Below are 18,666 nucleotides of genomic sequence, written 5' to 3' on the forward strand. Positions count from 1 at the left end.
ACGATCTGCCCCGTTCGTAAAAGAAAGAACAAAAGCCACCAAACATCTCATTCACGCGCTAGCCTTCCATTCTTTCATCTCCGCTTCACTGATTCGATTCTTTAAGTGGTCAAGTATCGCTTCAGTTCCCTTGGAAACAACCTGCCACCTAGGAACCCTGAATTTGTTTCCAGCAACCTCGAAGCGGCGCAATGCATTTTTTCCCGGGGGAACATCATCAACTCCCAGAAGACCAGCTCTCGGGGGCAAGGCATCGATATCATTGTTGGCTACGTCAAGCACTTGCAGGCCTTCAACAGCTTCGTAAGAAAGGCTGTCAAATGCATTCTCTGAGGCAAGGAAAGTGACTAGGTTAGGGTATGTGGCGCGCATTACTGGCACGGGCCCCTTGAGACGATTTATTGAGACGTCGAGGAACGAGAGCGAAGGAGCCGAGAGATTAGCTATAAGAGGTTCCAGGGATGTCAATGCTGAAGAGGAGAGTGTTAAATTTTGCAGATATGGAAGGGATAAGGGTGTACTGAGCTCTGTGCGGCCGATAGGGTTATTAGATAGATCAAGGTCGATTAAGGAGTGAGCTACCAAGGAGAGAGCCGGTACTGGGAATTTCTCCAGGTGGTTACGTTGGAGGTAGAGACATCGGATATCGGATTTGGCGATCAAGGGTTCGATGTCCAATGGCTCTAGATCTGAGAGGTTTGTCGAAGAACGGTCAAGGACACCGCGTTGCTTGACTCTCCATGCATGAGTTATGGTGGCCGTAGGGCTCTCTGGTGCGAGTGTGAACTCTGTTTGCACAGAACCTTCTTCCTCATCCTGAGATGGTTCCTTGACTTCACGTCGGCTGTTAAGTTCTCGCTTCAGGTCATCGGTATCCATGCTGAGGAATTTCTTCTCGCGGAGAGGATTATTAGATATCCGGAGAGTAACAAGACTCTCCATGGAACCGATAATATCATCGATTAACCTGATATCATTGGTAGTAAAATCTAGATGTTTTATATTCTCCAGATCGGCCAGTCCCTCTGGCAAAGCGGATAGGCGATTCTCCGAGGCGATTACGGTCAACAAGGACTTCCACGATGATATGTTAGGGAAAACCTTCAAACAATTCTGTTCTACAAACAGCTGTTGCAAGTTGGGCAACTCAATGGTATCTTCAGCAGATAGCTCATCTAGGTTATTTGTTGCAATGTTCAAGACCTGCAAGGTATCATGACGCTTAAAGGCCTTTGGAAAGAAGTGACCATCCAGTCTGTTCTTCCAAACATTGAGTTCCGTCAGGGGAAGATCCTTCATCGCCATCAATGGGAGAGAAGGAAGCCTGTTCTCGGAGACATTTAAGATTCGCAGCGCTGTTAGGTCAGCAATAGAATCAGGAAGCCCAGTAAGACAGTTCCCATGAAGATCTAGAACTTCCAACTTGACGAGACGTCCGATATCCGAAGTCAGCATGCCGGACAAATTGTTCTCTGCAAGCTTCAGTTCTGTCAGACTCCCTATGCTAAAGACAACGTCGAGAGCATCCATGCAATCCAGCCTGTTCTTCGATAGGTTCAAGCTACGAAGCCGCTGTAACCTTCTAAGTCCCATGGGTAGACTAGATAGTTTGTTTCCGTGCAAGTCGATGTGCTCTAGACCGCCGAATTGAGCATTCGGGCCAGGTTCGTCCGCGTTGAACTCAGCCAGGTCCACATCAGGGAAAGCTTCATCCGGGAGTGAGGTCAACTCGTTGTCCGCTGCCATAAACTTCACCAGGTCGACATTTTCGTACCAGACGTCGTTGCTATTTGGATCAAAGGTATACATGGTCATGACTTCATCGGGGATAGCAGTCAGTCCCATGGCAGATATGTTCAGAAGTCCTGACTTCCTGGCCGAAGCTGTTCTACTCTGTAAGGCGGCTCCGGTAGGTTCCATACCAGGCAGCTGGTTAAAGGGATCCTTCAGGCTATCTTCTTCAATGGTATCTGGGGATTTAAGTGACGATTCACGTGCTTGCTGTAGCTGTTGCTGCTGTGCCGCTTTCCGAGCGGCCTTTGCCTTGGCGATGCTCTCTCGGAGGGCACTGGATGACTTGGCAGTTTTCTTTGGCTCTGGTTCTTTAGGTGGTATATCAGTAGCCGAGTATCCGTCGGATGTGATAGAAGTCCTCGGTGATTGTTTCGAGGTTGTAGATGTAGGTGAGGTGAAGTTTGAAGATATGGTGGATGGTGGTTTCCTCGTCTTGGGGATAGAAAGAGGTTCAATGATGCCAGTAGGCTCTGAATCTGGGGCTTCTCCGAAGACCTGGCTTAGAGACGGCATCGTTCTCGGTTTTCGTGATATCATACTCTGACTCTTTGGCGGTTGGCGAGTAGCTGCAGCCTTCGCAGTGGGAACAATTGGTTTACGAGGTGGCAGCGAGCTAGTTGACTCAGTCTCCTCGAAATCTTCCTCGCTTGTCCTGAGCATCCCATTTCTTATTGACGCAGCTGGGGATTTTATATACATGCTAACTGACCTCTGGGCCACGGGACGCTCGCGTGACGTCCCAGCCGCAGAGGGAGATCTAGGAAACCTCGCCCCCCTTGCCGAAGGGGCAGGAGATGAAGGTGTTCCATTCAAGGACTGCCTCGAAGGGGGTCTTCTAGCCTCGCCAATGAAGCCAGACTTTCTTCTACCAGGCGAGGGTGATCCGGGGATCTGAGCAAGTGTTTCGATGGTCCGATCTGATAAGGAGGGTCTGGAGCTATTGCGCGAGGGACTACGGCCCTGTCTAGTGTCTGCTGGGTCGAGAAGTGACTCGTTCAAGTGGAACGGTTTGCTGAACGATTGAGGGCGTAAAGGAGTGGTAGCGGTCGAAGTCGAGTTCGAGTTCTCATGGTGTCCGTCTAGGGGGTCCGATTCACTCGAGCAAGCCGGGGAGTAAGGCCTGTTAAAAATGTCCTCGGATGGCCGCCGAAGCCTCGATATCTTGAGACCTGCGTCTGCCTGCAGCCTGTCTCTCGACGGAGACGGCCTTAAGGACCGGGAGGGCGTCGCCGTGGGCAGAGGAAGTCGTGAGAGCCGCGGACGACCGCTCGCGGTAGGTTTGTTGTCCATAGTAAGCTGTCTGTGTATACAAGTAGCAAAGTAGCCTCAGAGCTAGGACCAAACCATGGAACGGCTGTCAACGGTCCCTGTCTCTGGTCGAATAGCTGGTGGGAGACGCTCTAGCAGTATTCGTCTTCGCTCTGGTGGTATTAGTGCAGGACATGGAGTTGGACGGCTGGAAGTTGAAGCTCCAAGGGGTGATCAAGCCGAGCATGGGTTGGTTCGGCAGTGATCTTTTAAGTATTCCTGCTGAGCAGTTAACTAACTAGCCAACTAGACAGACGTTGAACCCCCTTTTTTTCTTTTCTTCTTGCATATTTGTTATCTATTACTTAGTTATCCACACTAGCTAGCCTGGACTCTTTAGTTACCTCTATCATATTTTCTCTGTTTTGATATCTGATCCCGCCGTTGGCTGAAGATGATCTGTGCGAGGTCGAGGAAGTAGAAATTGATACCGCAGCAGAGACAACGGCAGAAATGGAGGGAAAAAGCAGTGAAATGTAATGCACAGGTGAATGCCGGTATTCTTCTAGCCGTCTATACATATAATTCTTATATTAATCCTCAACGGCGGTCAAAAGGAGCTCATAGACAGCCCCGACAGGGCCTCGACTGCCTGACGTGAACACCACTTTTCTTATGAAATCCCATGCAATCGCCTACCGTCTGCCTTACCCCGTAGTCTTCTTCGCCTGCGTCTACCTGATCTCCTACTTTATACATGTCATCTGCCTCTACCTCGCCGTCTTCGCCTTCGCCTTTGCCCGTCCAGCGGCCAAAAATGCACATCACGTGACGGTTGCCCCAGCCTTCGACTTTCTTTTCCACCAAAACAACCAACGAAAGGCGCAAAGACGAAGACGAAGGGAAACACCGACAGCATCGACTTCATCTTCCATCGCCAGCTTCCAGAGGCCGATCAGGCCTGCTATTCACTGCCGACGCGTGTACAAGGCGTTTGACGACCGAGATATATTCACTATAGAGCGGACGCTACCTGGCACTCCTCGCTGCGGTCTTGTCGCGCAAGCACCTAAGCTTCACCACCCTTGGAACGCCAGCGCAACCAGAGCTGTCACTACCAGAACCATGGACAAACAGCGTGATACAGCGGCCAGAGACGGTCAGACTAGACCATCTCTCTCCCCGGCTGTCGAGATAGCGGTTCCGAGTACGCCGACCCCAGAACTGAGCAGCAGCAGCAGTCCTGCGCCAGACTCACAGGCTACCCAAATTCAGTCGCAACCCGACCGCGTCGACTCTGAGAAGCCCACATTACCTTCATCAGCAGCCGGGCAGTCGTCTCCTAGTATGACGCCTCCTCCATCCGTCCAGGCGCCGGCAAACGTGTCTACGCCAGCCCAACGCGCGCGCTCTCAGTCGCATCCTTTTCTTGCGTCTCCCCCGTCCACTGTCAACCAGTCGCTGTGTGATGCGTACGGCATATCAGAACGTCTACCTACAGTGAGCGAGATCAACGACGCTGACGAGCCCGCGCTTCGAAAGATAGCGAACGAGCTGCTTGTCGTTGCCCAGGACTTCCGGATGTCAGCAGCTCACTTCAAGCTGCAAAACAGTCTCCTCTCCCTCACTAGCAACGAGGCAGTCAAGCGCGCAGAGGTAGAGCAACAACTCGCCAAACGCGAAGTCGAGATCCTACAGAGTGATGAGTACCGCGTTCGTCGAGGCATTGCACAGCAGGAATCAGCACGCAACTTTCAGAACCATGAACTTTCTGGTGCCAGAGCTAGGATCCAAGACCTAGAGCAAATGAATGCCACACTGGACCGCAGACTTCATCGGGCAAAGCAGATCATCGAGGAAAAGTCAGACCAGTACGAGATGCTATTGGAGGAAAACGGCCGGTTGAAGAAGCGTATTCGGGACAACCGCGAACACTTCACCATGATGATGGATGGCGCGTCTCTCCCATCAAGCCCCCGTGCTGATATACATACACCACAACGCAAAGCGGCCGCACAGCCACCACACCATGCTCTTCTAGAGAACTCACGCTCATTCAATGGTAAACTCGGCAGTCAGGACTTGCTGGCTACTCTCCTGGCAGCAGACCAAGTCCTGCACGGAGACAGCTCACGCACCCAGACCCCTTTACAGCCAAAGCCTCGAGGCCATAGAAACAACCACGGCCACACCCGTGGTGCACATTCGATGTCTTCCCTGACCCCCATATCCCACGCCAGAATGTCTGAGTCCACCCAGCCCCGTTTCTTCACTCCTGTGAACAAAAAGATGCGAGAGTCTAGGATATCCCCAACACCTGTATCCGGCCGCCTAGACGAGGAAGATGAAGGCCGCCGTGACCGTGATAGTACTTTGTCCGCGTCCGACATCGAAGCGGTCACCGACGAAGACGTGCCAGCATCCCAAGCTAGCTCTCTAGCCACCAGCATGCTTCGTCGCTATCCAGGAACTAGCCAGGAGGAGCCTTCCATCCCTACCAACTTAGGCAAATCCAGTGCCATGTTGCAGACAAAATTATTCGGTCATGTGAAAAAGGCTGGTCTTGAGCGTCCTTCTGACCACATGAAGCGCAAGAGCAGCAATTCGCAGAGCAAACCTGTCTCCCCCAAGAAGGCGAGAGGGTCAAGTCCTCTCCATCTAAATGTTGCCGTCTAGCCTGCTTTCTCCTATGCAGCTCAAAAAAATTTTTCTTTCCTCCCCCGTACTTATGACTAAGCCTCGAGTTCAGTTTCGTTTCAGTTTCTCTTTTGATGAATGCCTGCGGCCTCCTTGACGATATCAGCTTATTGCTAATAATGACCTAATCAATATGACCTCTGCAATGACAACCTCAGATAACGAAGTTTGGTGATCTTGGAGTTATTTCTTATTTCTTTGCTTTTCTTTAGTGGTCAGTGGCTTTTTTGTTTTTATTTTTCTTTACTATCTGGAATGAGCCTCTCTTCCAGCAACTACTATGGCTTCTTCCAAAGGGCGAAGACGACTTCTGTATTTCTGCCATTGAACCGTGTAAAACGGAGATTTCTCTACTATTGGGCGTTTACTCTGGCCACAAACGATGTAACATAGCTTCAATCATCGTCGAAACACCATTATACTTCCTTGCCGTCCGTGAATCCTTTATTTTAACTCCTAGTTACAATTATTGTTATTATTATTTGCTTGTAGCTGCTTCAAATCAAGTAGATATCAAGATGCCGCGGCTTTAGCCTGATTAGGCGGAGCTAGGGCTAATTGGCTGACTCAGCATAAGCGAGTGCGGCTGACATAAGCATCACCACACCAAAAAAGTTTCCACCAAAAGTTGAAGAAAGAAGAACTTCGACTTTTTCCACCAAAGTCGAGACACGACCATCGACAATTCAACAACGGGCTCTCGACAACTTGATCACCGGCCGACACAATGGTACGTCCTCTCTTTGCTTCCTTTGTTTTGGACGTTGATATGCTGCGTGTGCTGTGCGCGGGCCGCGACGTAGGAGGAGTGAAAGTCGCAATTTGAGATGGTAGATGGTGGAAGCTGACCAGGCGATATTTCGAATATAGGCGATCAAGCACAACCAGGTTATCCCAAAGAACCGTGAGTTACCGTCCCTCTGAATGAGTACGAGCTGTGATGAAGAGAGAAGGGAGAAAATCAAATGGATGAAAAGGGCGTGACAAATAAGTGTTTTGAGGAAGAGGCGGCATTATGCAGACGACTGGGAAAGCGACTGGACGATATTGCAACACCATTTCTAATTCATGCTGTTTTGAACAGACTTCCACAAGGACTGGGACCGACGTGTCAGAGTACATTTCGACCAGGTATGATATATACGACAATGAATTGCGGGTTATAGAATGAGATGAACCGGGCCGGCCAACTAACAAACCTCCCTATTCAGCCTGGCCGGAAACACAGACGTCGTGAGGCTCGTCTCGCGAAGGCTGCCGCCCTTGCTCCTCGCCCAGTCGACAAGCTCCGCCCAATTGTCCGATGTCCCACCATTAAGTACAACAGCCGCGTCAGAGCTGGCCGTGGTTTCTCCCTCCAAGAGTTGAAGGTCCGTCTATTTTCTCCCCACATTTTGCCGCAATCAACAAGTAAGAATATCATATCTAATCCATTCTACAGGAGGCTGGTATCCCACGCAAGCTTGCTTCAACCATCGGTATCACCGTTGACCACCGCCGTGGCAATGTCTCCGCTGAATCCCTCTCCGTCAATGTCGCCCGCCTAAAGGCATACAAGGCCCGTTTGATCCTCTTCCCCCGCAAGAGCGGTCAGTTCAAGAAGCTCGACTCCTCTGCCGAAGAGATCAAGGCCGCCAAGGAGGGTCTCGCTAAGAGCATCAACTCCATTCTCCCCGTCACCAATGCTGCTCGTGAGAACGCCATTTCTGAGATCAAGAAGTCCGATCTACCACAGGGAGAAGAGAACGCATACCGCAAAATGAGAATTGCCCGAAGTGACGCCAGACTTGTTGGTGTCAGAGCGAAGCGCGCAAAGGCCAAGGCTGAGGAGGCCGCTGCTGCAAAGAAATAAAATACCAGAAATAAAAGACATAAATAAATGGAAGTTCTTACGGTGTTACCCCCCTTTATTATGTTTTCAAGTCTTCTTTGCGCTCTTCCATTTTTATAATCCCCCATTCTCAGCCTCCTGTGTCATGAATAATGCGATATCATATGACCAAATTATCCGGGGTCCAATTCCTTGTCCAGGAGGTAATTTATTACATGTTCGGACCGCCTTTCTTCACTGAAAGGTATAAAAAAATGGGGAGAGTTAGCAGCCGGTGGAGTCATGCCGGCAATTCGTGGTTTGGCCGGATGGGCTTGTTTGTATGTGGCCATGATGTAGAACTGGAAACTAATTCTTATAAGGTTTTTACTTCAACCGACGTAGACGGACATGCGCCGTGTATAAAATGTGATGTTGTGGTGCAGTGGCTCCAAGTAGAGAATTGGACTGTCTCATTATTAAACACTTGCTCGCTTCAATTCTATAACTTCAAGCACGGCCCTATATTCAGTTGTGAATAATCTCAAACAAGCCCGAATAGAATAACAATTACAGCTTCAACAGCCTTGACCAGCGACCCTATATCAACATCAACATCGCCATTGTTCGCACGTTTAATCATCCCTTGGAATACACGCTTCGCCTCCTTTTCGATTTTGCTGGCTGCAGTACTCTTCAACGAGGAGCCAGATATGCAAATACTTGGTTCCAGTTGAGGCTCGCTAGTCCATAGATCAAGGGTCAAAGGGCAGGATACAAGCAACTCCAGCTTATTAGGTCCTGTTGAAGTAGAGAAGCAGTAGCTTGTTCTTTCGAAATGCTGTATTAAGTCTTTGATAGCATATTGATGCCCATCCATATCAGGTGTGGCGCTTCTAGATATATCTGCTTCTCCTTGTTTCCTATAAGCTTTCTTCGCTTGTTCCAGATATCCGGGGTTTTCTTTGAGCTTCTCGGATAGGGCCTGCAGTTTCACCCAGAATTTCGATCGTGATATTGCAGCCTCCCAGTACCGGCATATACCCCAACATAAACCGGATACATCGTGATCTAATAAGGAGTTTGACAGCCGAGAAGCGATCCAGCCTTCTAATGGCCCAGGGAGCTTAGAAGCGGTCTTGGAAATGGCGATAGAAAGCACGGATTGTTTTCCAGGATCGGTTTTAAGGGTGAGAGGAACCTGGTAAAGTGATGCTGGAAAACTGCCTGGTGGTTGAAGGGTGAAGTGGTATGTCTGCACTATATCTGAGGATACTCCCAGAGCTCGTGATGGGCTTCTCACAGTAGAAGTTACTGTTTCTGTTTTGAGGGTAAGAGGCGCGAAAACAGTAAGATACGGGATTGAATTCTCCGGCTGTTTCATGGCATAGGGGTTCTCAGGAAGCGGTGAGGGTGGTGGTTCAGGTTCCGACAGTGGTATTGACTGCTGGGCTGTGAAAGGGAGCAGATATGAAAGCATTGAAGACAACGGCGGAGGTGCAGGCGGTTTAGGGGGAGGAGGTGCACAAGATGGATTTTTAGACAGGAGAAGACCACTACGTAGTAAGAATTAGTATAACGGGAAACTTGATATGGCAATATACATAGCTGTGGGTCCGAAACATACATCAATCGTCTAAGAGAGCTTTCGTCCAAAGATTCGTGCTCGGTAATCTCTAATTGGCCAGTCTCCTCTTCCAGGAGCTCAACTTCTTCCTTTAACCTTTTCAATTGCTCCCTAAGAGAGTCCCTGACTTTCTTCTTTTCCCAAATTTCCTTTGGAAGGTCTTTATCAGATTCAATACCAATGCCTGGCCGTGACTCGGCAGCGCTCCGCTTGGGATCGGTAGCTTTAGTGTTTTTGTTCTTGAAAATAGGATATAATCCCTCTTTCTTAAGCTGCTGTTTCCTTTTCATGTTTGAACGCTGGCTTGGACTGCCATTGAAGTGCGTAATTGTCCCTCTTGGAGGAGGGTCTGCTTCAGGAGGAGAAAGAGATAGCCCTTGGCCAGCGTCATGGCTGCCCGTGGAGGAATTTGATGCAGATCCTCTATTCTCTCCAAGTGTATCTGGCGCCTTAACTCTAGATATCTCCCCGGGAAATGGTTGTTCCCCAAATGACCTTCGCCTAGAACCAGGCCTTGATATCGTGCTGTTAAGCCGGGGCAATCCGTCATCCTCCTCTGGCTCCGTATGAGATGCACCCGCATGTGGTCGTAAGGGTATGCTACCAGATATTTGCGGCGAGCTATCAATGTGTTCCCCAAAAGAGCTGAACTCCTGACCGGAAGACCTTTGCGCTTTCTCAGATGCTGACCGTTCTATGACCTTCGACAAAACGTCCGGATGGTATCGTGCGAGGCTCGATCGAGTAGGCGCTTGGAATGACTGGCGGCTCGGTGATCGCGAAGGGCTAGTACGCCCACGGCCATCTCTCCTTGTAGTATTTGACGCGCCAACAGGTATTGGGATGGAAGAGTTGGACTTGCGCCGTTTCGAGGGGGAGGGTAGCATTCGGGCGCGCGCGTTTGCATCTGGTCAGCTACCAAGATAAAAGGAGCAATCGCATATACGGTACTTCCAGATATTAGTTCGAGATAGAATATCAGAAGTAGAAGAAGAGGTGCTGTCTGCAATTGTCTTGCCTGTCTAGAAGCTCGTTAAGCTTGCATTTGCTTCTGCTTTCGAGCTTCCTCGGCATAAACAAAAAGAGACGCGATGAGAATAGCTGTTTGCACTGTTTGCACTGTTTGCACTGTTTGCAGCCGCATCCCACCGCTGGGTTGAATAACACCGAGAAGGTCTCTCTTTTGCCGTACAACTTCCAAGCCAACGACAACCATTCAAAGGAAAAGATGGGCTCTCTATTCCTCTCTGAGGGGGGAAGGATTCCATTTGGAGCAGCTATATGTTCCCGCTGCCTCCTAATACTATCAGCTGGAGGTTCTCAATTCAGGGCAATTCCACCTTCGAAGACTTATAAGCCGACCCAACAAGCAACCACACGGTATCAACATACAAATGCGAAGAACCAAGGAAGTTCTGGTGGGGAAATAGCGGATCAGATACACCCATTGAAGGGCTTTTACTCCGAGCTTCTTAACTCTCCGTCACAACCGTTAAACCCCAGCCGAACTCCTCAATCTCATGGTGCTACTGCTGCTGTAGCCGAAACAACACAATCAGAACCGAAAAGTGAACAAACACCGCAGGAAAAATTTGGAATAGTTTTTGGAACTCGACTCGCCGGACCAGGCTATTCCTCGACACGCTATAATCCTACTACTGCTCCCAAGTCGACCTGGCGTACGATCAATGGGGTACCCATACCGCCACGGCCAGAAGAACCCGATAATTGTTGCATGAGTGGATGTGTGCATTGCGTTTGGGATGATTATCGAGATGACGTCGAGGCTTGGGCACAGAGAATAAATGAAGCGAAGAAACGAGACACTCCTCGCAGAGGTTCAAAGAAGAAAAAACACCCGTTACCTGATATGAGGCAAAGCCCACGAAGCGAAGTTGACAGTGCAAGTACAAGCATGGATGACGATGGCGGTGGGAGCCAAGCTAGTTGGAATGTTGATATTTCCACCGAGGCGGATGCGGATGCATTGTTTGCTGACATTCCTGTTGGGATAAGAGAGTTCATGAAAACAGAGAAGAGATTAAAAGAAAAGCGCAAGAAAAATTAAGACAAAGCCTAGGTAAAACACGCATTCCAGTGCCGGATGCTGCGCGTGTTCATGGCTATGAGATTCTTGTATACTGTTATAACTAGAAGTTCTTCAAAAAGGACCTATCATACCCACTAGATATCCGTGTAAATAGATTAGACACGCTAAGATAATGAATCAAAGTAGAAAAAGGCTCCAATATGAATTTCTGGATAGAGCAACAGAATCTTCAACAACAGTTTGTAAATTCTATGGCTGTGGTTCTTGACGAACGTTGAATGAAGTGTACGGTAACATAATATCGTAAAGCTGTATCATATCAGGAGCTTTCCAAAACTATTAAAACATTGATTATATCATCATTTGGGAGGTTCATGACCTGCCTCACGCAGCAGATCCTCAAACATGTCACGAAGAGATTCCGGGAGTTCAGATGCAGCCTATCCATGTATGTTAGCTCATCCATGAGTGGCAATCAAGGAAGAAAAACTCACATTATTCCTCATTAAGCCATGAAGTAAGAACAGGGCATTTTCCCTATCCTTCGTCTTCTTCAAACGATCGGTCTTATCCTTGGCTGGCTCTCCGGGTTCTGGGCGTGAAATCGGGGTGTGTATAGTATCACATAGACTTTGGATAACACACATGCTCTCAAGGCAATCGATTACAGCCTGAGAGCCGGCTGGATGGGATGCTATTAAAGCAAGAGCAAACCAGCCTTCGCTCTGAACAATGGGCCACTCCGTTTGAGTTATCATGATACCAATAGGGCGTGCAACATCCTTATGCAAGTCAAATAACCGAGTAACCAACTCCTCAGTTCCAGGTGGTAGTTCAGAATTTTCCTTGAGTCGCATGAGCGTACGACAAATAGCTGCTATAGTACGTCCGATCTCTGTCTTTATAGGAGAAGAGTCTGTCTTACTAAACAAAGCAAGGAGCAGAGAGAGATAAGTACGGCGGCTGGCAGGTGAGTCGGAGTCCGAGGAAATCGGTTCCAACAAACGGGTTATATTGGTGACTGACGTTAGTATTGTTTGACGAGTCAAGCTTGCTGCCATAAGCTGTGCATGAGGCAACGTGTCGATTGCCCAGAGTCGAGAGACAGCTTTGATAACACCAGCCTCTCCAAGGCATTCACGGTTGTCTCCAGCTATTGCTAAATTTTTCAAAAATCCTAGAGAGCAGTGGAGAACAGTCGCCTTCGAGTCCTCACGCTGTAGCGTAGAGATCAATGGCAAGTGAACCTTAAAGTCATGTAGCATTGATTTGCAGACTTCATCGTCTCGAGCAACGTTACCAAGGATGATGCAACCACATATTTTGAGGTCATCCTTTTCACTGCTTAGCCATGAAATCAGGGTCCCAGTTACTGAGCAACGCAAAGGGTAATACTTTGGATATGCGGCAAGAGCGGAGATATCGGCCAGAGAATGATTGAGTTTGAGCCGCAGGGGTCCCATAAAGGAATCTTCGCCTTTAAAGGTATCCAGAAAAATTGAAAGGAGTTCTTCGACATGTCCATTTATAATGCTAAGTTGCTGGAACTTATCCTTCTGGAGGTATCCATTAAGGGCGTTCAATAAGCAACCGTATCCCTCTCCGTGAGACTCGGAGTTCGATACAGCATGTATTATAAGAGGCAGCAAGTCGTCGGGAGCGGTATCAATAGATTGGCCTAGTGTGATCAGTCGTGGCCTCGACATATAGGACATAAGGCATGACATACTTTGCTCACTCGCCATTTCCAGCAGCTCGTAAGTGACCCCTAATAATGCGCTGCCCTTGAGTTTCCCGGTTTCTAGGAGCTTTAGCAGGACGATTGAAATCCCATTTTGGGCGACTTGGGCTTGTGCAGGGACTTAAAAATTGTTAGCTGGGAAATAGGAAGAAATTAGATAGTAACTCACGTACCATAGTCGATGCAAATATTGTAGATAACTGGTATAGCAACATGAACTAAACTTAAATGAGTGATCCATTGTATTATTGGTAGGGTATAATTCATCTCTAGCACTCTCGCTCTATTTTCATCTGTGATTGGCAGTGTTAGCCTTGAACTGTTGGGGAGAAGGGGCAATGCTAGATATTTACCTGTGTCTGCGCATGAGTTACCAACAAATCTTAGTGAATGTAACAGGGTGTTCTCTTCAACCTCTTCGGTGGATATAATTCGAAGGAAGTAGTCCAAGATTCCACTTTGGCCGAAATAGGGTCTCCATTTTGCTAGATACCGTCAGTATATATAAACGGTCTCTAATCTTAACAAGGAAACTTACCATCCCGGCTTGCGTCTGCTAGCATCTCTGCAACCTCTGCCATGTAAGTAGAGTTACTCCTCCATAACATATCGATTTGAGATAGCACTGCCTCTAGCCCATCAAGGCTTGGGCTGCCGCTTCTCCGCTCCTTGTCTGCTAGTTCTAGAGAGCTTAAGAGGTTGTGTAGTTCTCCGGCGTCTCCTCCCTTGAATTTCGTGCGCAGAGAGCGAATCATATTCTCTTCTTCTTCTTGAGGCAACTTGGGTAGATCCTTAGTAGGTGCTGCAACAGGTGATTTTGGAGTTTGGTCATCCATCTTCTGCGCAGACTTGGGAGGGTATTTATCTAAATCTGACCCTGCTTCCTGCGCCGGGTTTACCGGTGGCCCAGCGGTGTTCTCCATGTTCTCATCCATGAGAGCTCAGCTTCTTCGCGTGGATGCCTAGTTATATCAATAACGGCGACCTAAGATGGGCCGCTTAAGGAATGGCCAATACGCAACGACGACGGGCCGGAGTTTGACAAGGGACTCTAGCCGCCTCCCAGGATGATTCAAGGCTTCAATGCTCTAAGATGACAGCTTCTCAGTCATGTGGATACAGTGAAAAACCTCGCAAGCGGCTAAGAATAGCTATTTAATCCAGGGTTCCAAAATCGAGAGTTGGTTAAATAAAAGCACTAGCAGACGGGTGCCTCCCAGTGGGGTTCTTCTATATAAGCTCCTCTATTCCAAGTGTATCTATTGGTGAGCAGTGGCCAGGGTGGCATTAGGCAAACGGACAAGCATCAGGCAGAAGTCGAGCAGGTGACCAAAAAGGATCCAACTCTTAAGCGCCTGCTCTCCGGTTGAGCTCGTTGGTGCCTGGCGAGAATGCGAGATGTTGCGACTTTCTAGATATTCAAGGCTCGAGCTCAGCGAGCTCAGCCGCCGTCAGGGGTGGTGGCTGCTTATGTAACCCGAGACGCTGGTCTTTTCTAGGGCTTTTCTCGGCTGCTGCCTGAGACGACATCCAACGGCCACAGCAGCGACTCGGGGCTGAAAGCAGTCACGAAGAGGACGGATGAGATATACCGCTTACAAATGGTAAATTACAAGCGGATACTACTTTGGGAGATGAGCCGGAATATGGTGATGTGGTTTGGGGGAGCCAAAAAAGTGAACGCCTAAAGCACTGGCGCGAGAGTTGACCTGGGTTGCCCTCGGCCAGAATCGAACTGGCATTTCCAGATATCCCAGCGAGTTGAGCTCCTGAGTCATATTTGAATATGAGACTGGCGTGATAGCCGCTACACCACGAAGGCATTTTTCTTGGCTCAGAGTCGGGGGAAACAAGCCTACATTGCTATGGATATTTCGCTACATACATATACCCTAGTGGGGCGCACAATGACAGGCTGCGAAACAAATATGACATGGGGGCAGCCGGCTCTTCAAGAGGTCGATGGCACAGCATGCATGCAGCATTGTTATGCGCCTGATAGCTATACCCAGTACTCCGTACAGCGCGGGGTTGTTGCAATCTCTGCTTCGAAAGATCAAGTACAATCCCGCGAGCTGCTTGAGTCAAGTATGCCAGTCTCGACATCCTCAGAAGCTATATACATTCACGGGAATTGAGGCCTTCCATTCCCAAGGGGTACGTCTATGCCTCAAGGGATTAAACGCGAAACCAGACATGTGTTTAGCTGGATATTCATTCCGGACCAGAAATCAATTATCCAATAGCTACCGTTCGGATCCAATTCTATTAGACCACATCAAGTATCTAACCTCGAAAGCTATAGATTACTTTTCAATCTCAAAATTATTATCCAACTTCTTCTCCATCTTGACTTCATACAATCGAAACATGTGACGTGTAAATGTATCACGTGACAGATTTGCGGCACCCCTGTTGCACGGCGGAAAAGAGCCATAGCAGGGGAAGAATTGCATGCCACCTTTCTTTGGTACTATAGAGCAGAGCTTCATTCAATCGTTGCTTCCGGCTAGATACTTGGGCGAAAGCTGCTACATATCCTCGCTAGTACCCCCAGACCGTCATTCCTTACAGCCGCAGCAATGACACGCGCACAGCAGACCCTTTCCGTTGCATTGCTCGTCACGTCGGTAAGTTGGGCAGCATGTCTATCTTGACTGTATTATAGGCATTCGAGAATGAAAAAGGACCTTACGCTGACCCCCATTTAAACTGTTAGCTCTACCTAGCCCTCTACCTAGGCCTGCTACCTCTGAACCAAACCATCCAAGAGGAAATCATCCCACATGTACGTTTCCCCCTGAAAACAGCCCAACCAATTGAATGGCAGAGGATGCACTGGCTAATCTATTCCAATCTCTCTACAAAGCTCCCGACATACTTCCTTATGGTCCTAGGTTCCTATCTTCTCTTCAGGCTCGGCTGGGGAGTATTCACATTCAACGACGTTCCAGACGCATATAAATCCCTACAAGAAGAAATAAATCAAGCAACCACCGAACTAAGGGCAATGAACGTTGATATAGATTAAACTTTGGTAGCAGACGAAATATTAGTGAAATGCTTGGAATGAAGTGGGTGGATTCATGACGGTCATGGAGGGGAGACATGAGGGGGAACTATCTGCGTCTTAGATAAATTTGTATTTATATGGGTTGCTTCCTTAATTTTTGCGGACATGGGACCTTTTTTTTCATGAAAATTGTTAACTAGTGGCGCTTAGGTGGGTAGATATATACTATAATTATAATTTACATGACTACCTTTTTTTCCTTAGGCTGATAGATAAGCATTAAGGGGAGGTCGAGGTCCTTATTACTGCGTTAGTTGAATTACATATCCTCGGTGGTATGGATAGGGTATAATCTGACCGCCCTTTCGGCGATGTCATGAAGGCGTCTATCGTTCACATAAGACGAAAGAAAATGCTCGATTGGTAGGAAAGGCTATGGTCCAACCCAGATGAACAAATAGAAACAATGAGAGAGAAGTGACAACCATGTAACGTATGACAAAACAAAATCTAGATGGTTTGCTTTTTGGTCATTTATGTAGCTATGAGAGGGTTCTCTTTGGCTAGTCGATCATGCTCGTCGATATCACTAAAATGCAAGGGTAAGTATCCCGGAACAAGCATAGATATATCAATAGGAGGGGAGGGGGAACTAACGTGGCTTCCCATGGGTAGCAGATCCAAACATCTCCGCTCGTCACGGCAGCAAGATATCGGTTCTCGGCAAGCATTTCTGGTGGGAGTTGGCCCTTCTTTGGCTTGTCCTTGTTCTACACAGCGAGGGGGTTGAGTTAGTCCTGTTTAGGTCTTCCATCTTTTTACGAATGATGACGTATAAATGGATGCTTACATGTAGGACAAAGATGGAGAATGTAGTCTTCTCTCCTTGCCGCCCAAGCTGCTTCTGCGCATGCTCAACGTCCTTCTCGAGTTCGCGAACGGCATACTCCAGAGTGGTGCGGGTATCGTCAACTTCGTCAACGATGAGAACATTCTTTCCGATCAGATTGGCCATCTCCAGCGAGCTGAGATCCAGCCATTGCGTGCGTGTGACTTTTGTGCCGGGGACCTCCTCGGGGTCTCCTTTACCTAGATCTTCGTACAGCGAAAGTCCAATGGCCTGGATAGGAATATTTGGGGAATCCTTTTTTTTGAGGAACGATCTATATTGCACACCCCCCTGTTAGATACTGAAAAGGAAACCAAAAAAAAAAAGATGCGTTCCATGGGTCTCGGCTAACTCATATTGCTTCCGTACCTTAGCATTCTTGCGGGGACATATCCTCCTCCACCGATGGCGATCATGAGGTTTGGACGGAATTCCTCGAGGATGCGGCCTGCAGAGGCCTGGCACAGTTTATGCACCTATATATTGTCAGACACATACTAAGCCTTGTCTCGGTTGTATGCTTGTATCGTGTGTGCTGGCTCCTAGCGAGGGTATGACAACGGGAGGAAGGAAGAGATTAAAAGCTGGCTCGCTTTTCGTCTCTCATTTATCTGAAAAGAGGTAGACAGAAGGTATTCCGAGCAGGGACTCTCTCATTCCGTACCTGGTTGTATGTGACGTAGACTTTCTCGACCATCGTGGCTGGCTGATCCCTGGACTAGTTATCTATTGACAGACTGATCTCCTGTGTATATACTCCGTACAACTATGCGCGAGTCTCTTCTATATAAATACAACTGTAACGCATTAGCAAGTCGCTCAAGGAAGGAAAAGAAAAAAAGGTGCACTCCTTGGAGGGGCAAAATAGCGGAGTAGAGGCGCTGGTCGCTTTCGTTATTGCGACAGCTCTATGATTGCGGCGCAGCAGCGAGTCAACGATCTCACATACCTGGCTTGACGCAATATAGCTATTTCCACCCTATTAGCACTGGCCGATACACCGGGTCAAACAGACAGGGTAGAACTCCGTCACCAAGCAAAGTAAGATAATCCCTTCTCTTCTGGCTGTCGCTGTTGCTGGATATGCGACAGCCCGCAGAGGTCGCCGCGAGGGCCTCGAACCTTTTTTTTTTTTTTTTTTTTTTTTTTTTTTTTTTTTTTTGATTGATAAGGGCTCGAGCCCTAAGAAGCTAACTATCTAGGGGACATCGTCATGCCCGCTCGGAATATTTACGACCGCGACAAAGTGACGACCTACAATTGACGACGACCGCGGCGGTAGAGATGAGAGACGAAGCACAGGTCGTTGGGAGACAGACTGTTGGCAGTGATGGCGAAGGAAAAGACCGTACGGGGTACTAGACAGCCAGCAGGTTTGAGCCAGCACAACGGACTTGACGGGGCGTTGAGCCTTCGTCTCGAAGACGACTGTTCATGCCTGCAGGATCGCCAGAGCGCCACAAAGAGATACGAGACGGATAGCCAACTAAGTAGTGGTCAATGCTTTGTGGCAGGCTTCGATGGCGTCGTCGCCAGCCCAGACTGGTATCAAGTTTATACACTTAACAACAAACGCCTGGACAGGCCCAACAGCGGCCGGCGCTGGAGAGCTCAAGCGGCCGTGGGGGTGGGAGAGGGAGAGAGCTTGCTTCGGGTTCTATCTAGGCATATGTGAGCTGGCAAGATCTTCCTCAGGCATACGGAGTAAGCAGGAAGAATGGCTGAGCACCGTTTCCAAGACAAGACGAGGAAGGATGGCCCCCGTATAAACTGATGACTTGAGCTCGATCACAGGCC

General features: G+C 48.6%; 9 protein-coding genes and 1 non-coding gene across 15 annotated transcripts; 5 read left to right on the forward strand and 5 right to left on the reverse strand.

Moving 5' to 3' along the window:
• Positions 1–51: 51 nt before the first annotated feature.
• On the reverse strand, positions 52–3,084 carry TERG_05683 (uncharacterized protein; the record flags this gene model as incomplete). The annotated part of the gene is made up of 1 exon (XM_003233762.1): positions 52–3,084. The coding sequence occupies one exon, from the start codon at positions 3,082–3,084 to the stop codon at positions 52–54; it is 3,033 nt and encodes a 1,010-aa protein (XP_003233810.1).
• A 791-nt stretch (positions 3,085–3,875) lies between these two features.
• On the forward strand, positions 3,876–5,718 carry TERG_05684 (uncharacterized protein; the record flags this gene model as incomplete). Its single annotated transcript, XM_003233763.2, has 1 exon — positions 3,876–5,718. Exon 1 carries the CDS (start codon positions 4,168–4,170, stop codon positions 5,716–5,718), a length of 1,551 nt encoding a protein of 516 aa, XP_003233811.1. The 5' UTR covers positions 3,876–4,167.
• Positions 5,719–6,466: 748 nt separating this feature from the next.
• On the forward strand, positions 6,467–7,591 carry TERG_05685 (uncharacterized protein; the record flags this gene model as incomplete). The annotated part of the gene is made up of 5 exons (XM_047748479.1): positions 6,467–6,538; positions 6,610–6,643; positions 6,824–6,870; positions 6,951–7,109; positions 7,181–7,591. 5 exons carry the CDS (start codon positions 6,467–6,469, stop codon positions 7,589–7,591), a joined length of 723 nt encoding a protein of 240 aa, XP_047604461.1.
• Positions 7,592–8,093: 502 nt separating this feature from the next.
• Positions 8,094–10,063, reverse strand: TERG_05686 (uncharacterized protein; the record flags this gene model as incomplete). The annotated part of the gene is made up of 2 exons (XM_003233765.1): positions 8,094–9,105; positions 9,177–10,063. 2 exons carry the CDS (start codon positions 10,061–10,063, stop codon positions 8,094–8,096), a joined length of 1,899 nt encoding a protein of 632 aa, XP_003233813.1.
• Positions 10,064–10,404: 341 nt separating this feature from the next.
• On the forward strand, positions 10,405–11,244 carry TERG_05687 (uncharacterized protein; the record flags this gene model as incomplete). The annotated part of the gene is made up of 1 exon (XM_003233766.1): positions 10,405–11,244. One exon carries the CDS (start codon positions 10,405–10,407, stop codon positions 11,242–11,244), a length of 840 nt encoding a protein of 279 aa, XP_003233814.1.
• Positions 11,245–11,585: 341 nt separating this feature from the next.
• On the reverse strand, positions 11,586–12,971 carry TERG_05688 (uncharacterized protein; the record flags this gene model as incomplete). The annotated part of the gene is made up of 2 exons (XM_047748480.1): positions 11,586–11,666; positions 11,721–12,971. 2 exons carry the CDS (start codon positions 12,969–12,971, stop codon positions 11,586–11,588), a joined length of 1,332 nt encoding a protein of 443 aa, XP_047604462.1.
• Positions 12,972–14,682: 1,711 nt separating this feature from the next.
• Positions 14,683–14,789, reverse strand: TERG_10546. Its single transcript has one exon. It is a non-coding gene; the product is annotated as a tRNA-Met (tRNA).
• Positions 14,790–14,929: 140 nt separating this feature from the next.
• TERG_12324 (uncharacterized protein) lies at positions 14,930–15,343 on the forward strand (the record flags this gene model as incomplete). Its single annotated transcript, XM_047751296.1, has 1 exon — positions 14,930–15,343. The coding sequence occupies one exon, from the start codon at positions 14,930–14,932 to the stop codon at positions 15,341–15,343; it is 414 nt and encodes a 137-aa protein (XP_047606666.1).
• Positions 15,344–15,549: 206 nt separating this feature from the next.
• On the forward strand, positions 15,550–15,998 carry TERG_05689 (uncharacterized protein; the record flags this gene model as incomplete). Its single annotated transcript, XM_003233768.1, has 3 exons — positions 15,550–15,597; positions 15,687–15,755; positions 15,837–15,998. The coding sequence occupies 3 exons, from the start codon at positions 15,550–15,552 to the stop codon at positions 15,996–15,998; spliced, it is 279 nt and encodes a 92-aa protein (XP_003233816.1).
• Positions 15,999–16,514: 516 nt separating this feature from the next.
• Positions 16,515–17,566, reverse strand: TERG_05690 (uncharacterized protein; the record flags this gene model as incomplete). 6 transcript variants are annotated; one of them, XM_003233769.1, is made up of 5 exons in its annotated part: positions 16,515–16,569; positions 16,638–16,750; positions 16,831–17,143; positions 17,239–17,345; positions 17,534–17,566. In XM_003233769.1, 5 exons carry the CDS (start codon positions 17,564–17,566, stop codon positions 16,515–16,517), a joined length of 621 nt encoding a protein of 206 aa, XP_003233817.1. The 6 variants fall into 6 exon arrangements, with proteins under 6 accessions (XP_003233817.1, XP_047606669.1, XP_047604463.1 ...); XM_047750018.1 differs by lacking the exon at positions 17,534–17,566 and having other exon boundaries at positions 17,239–17,285; XM_047748481.1 differs by having other exon boundaries at positions 16,544–16,750.
• Positions 17,567–18,666: the final 1,100 nt, after the last annotated feature.

The sequence above is a fragment of the Trichophyton rubrum genome (genome assembly GCF_000151425.1).
Source record: "Trichophyton rubrum CBS 118892 genomic scaffold supercont2.6, whole genome shotgun sequence".
NCBI classification, from domain to species: Eukaryota; Fungi; Ascomycota; class Eurotiomycetes; order Onygenales; family Arthrodermataceae; genus Trichophyton; species Trichophyton rubrum.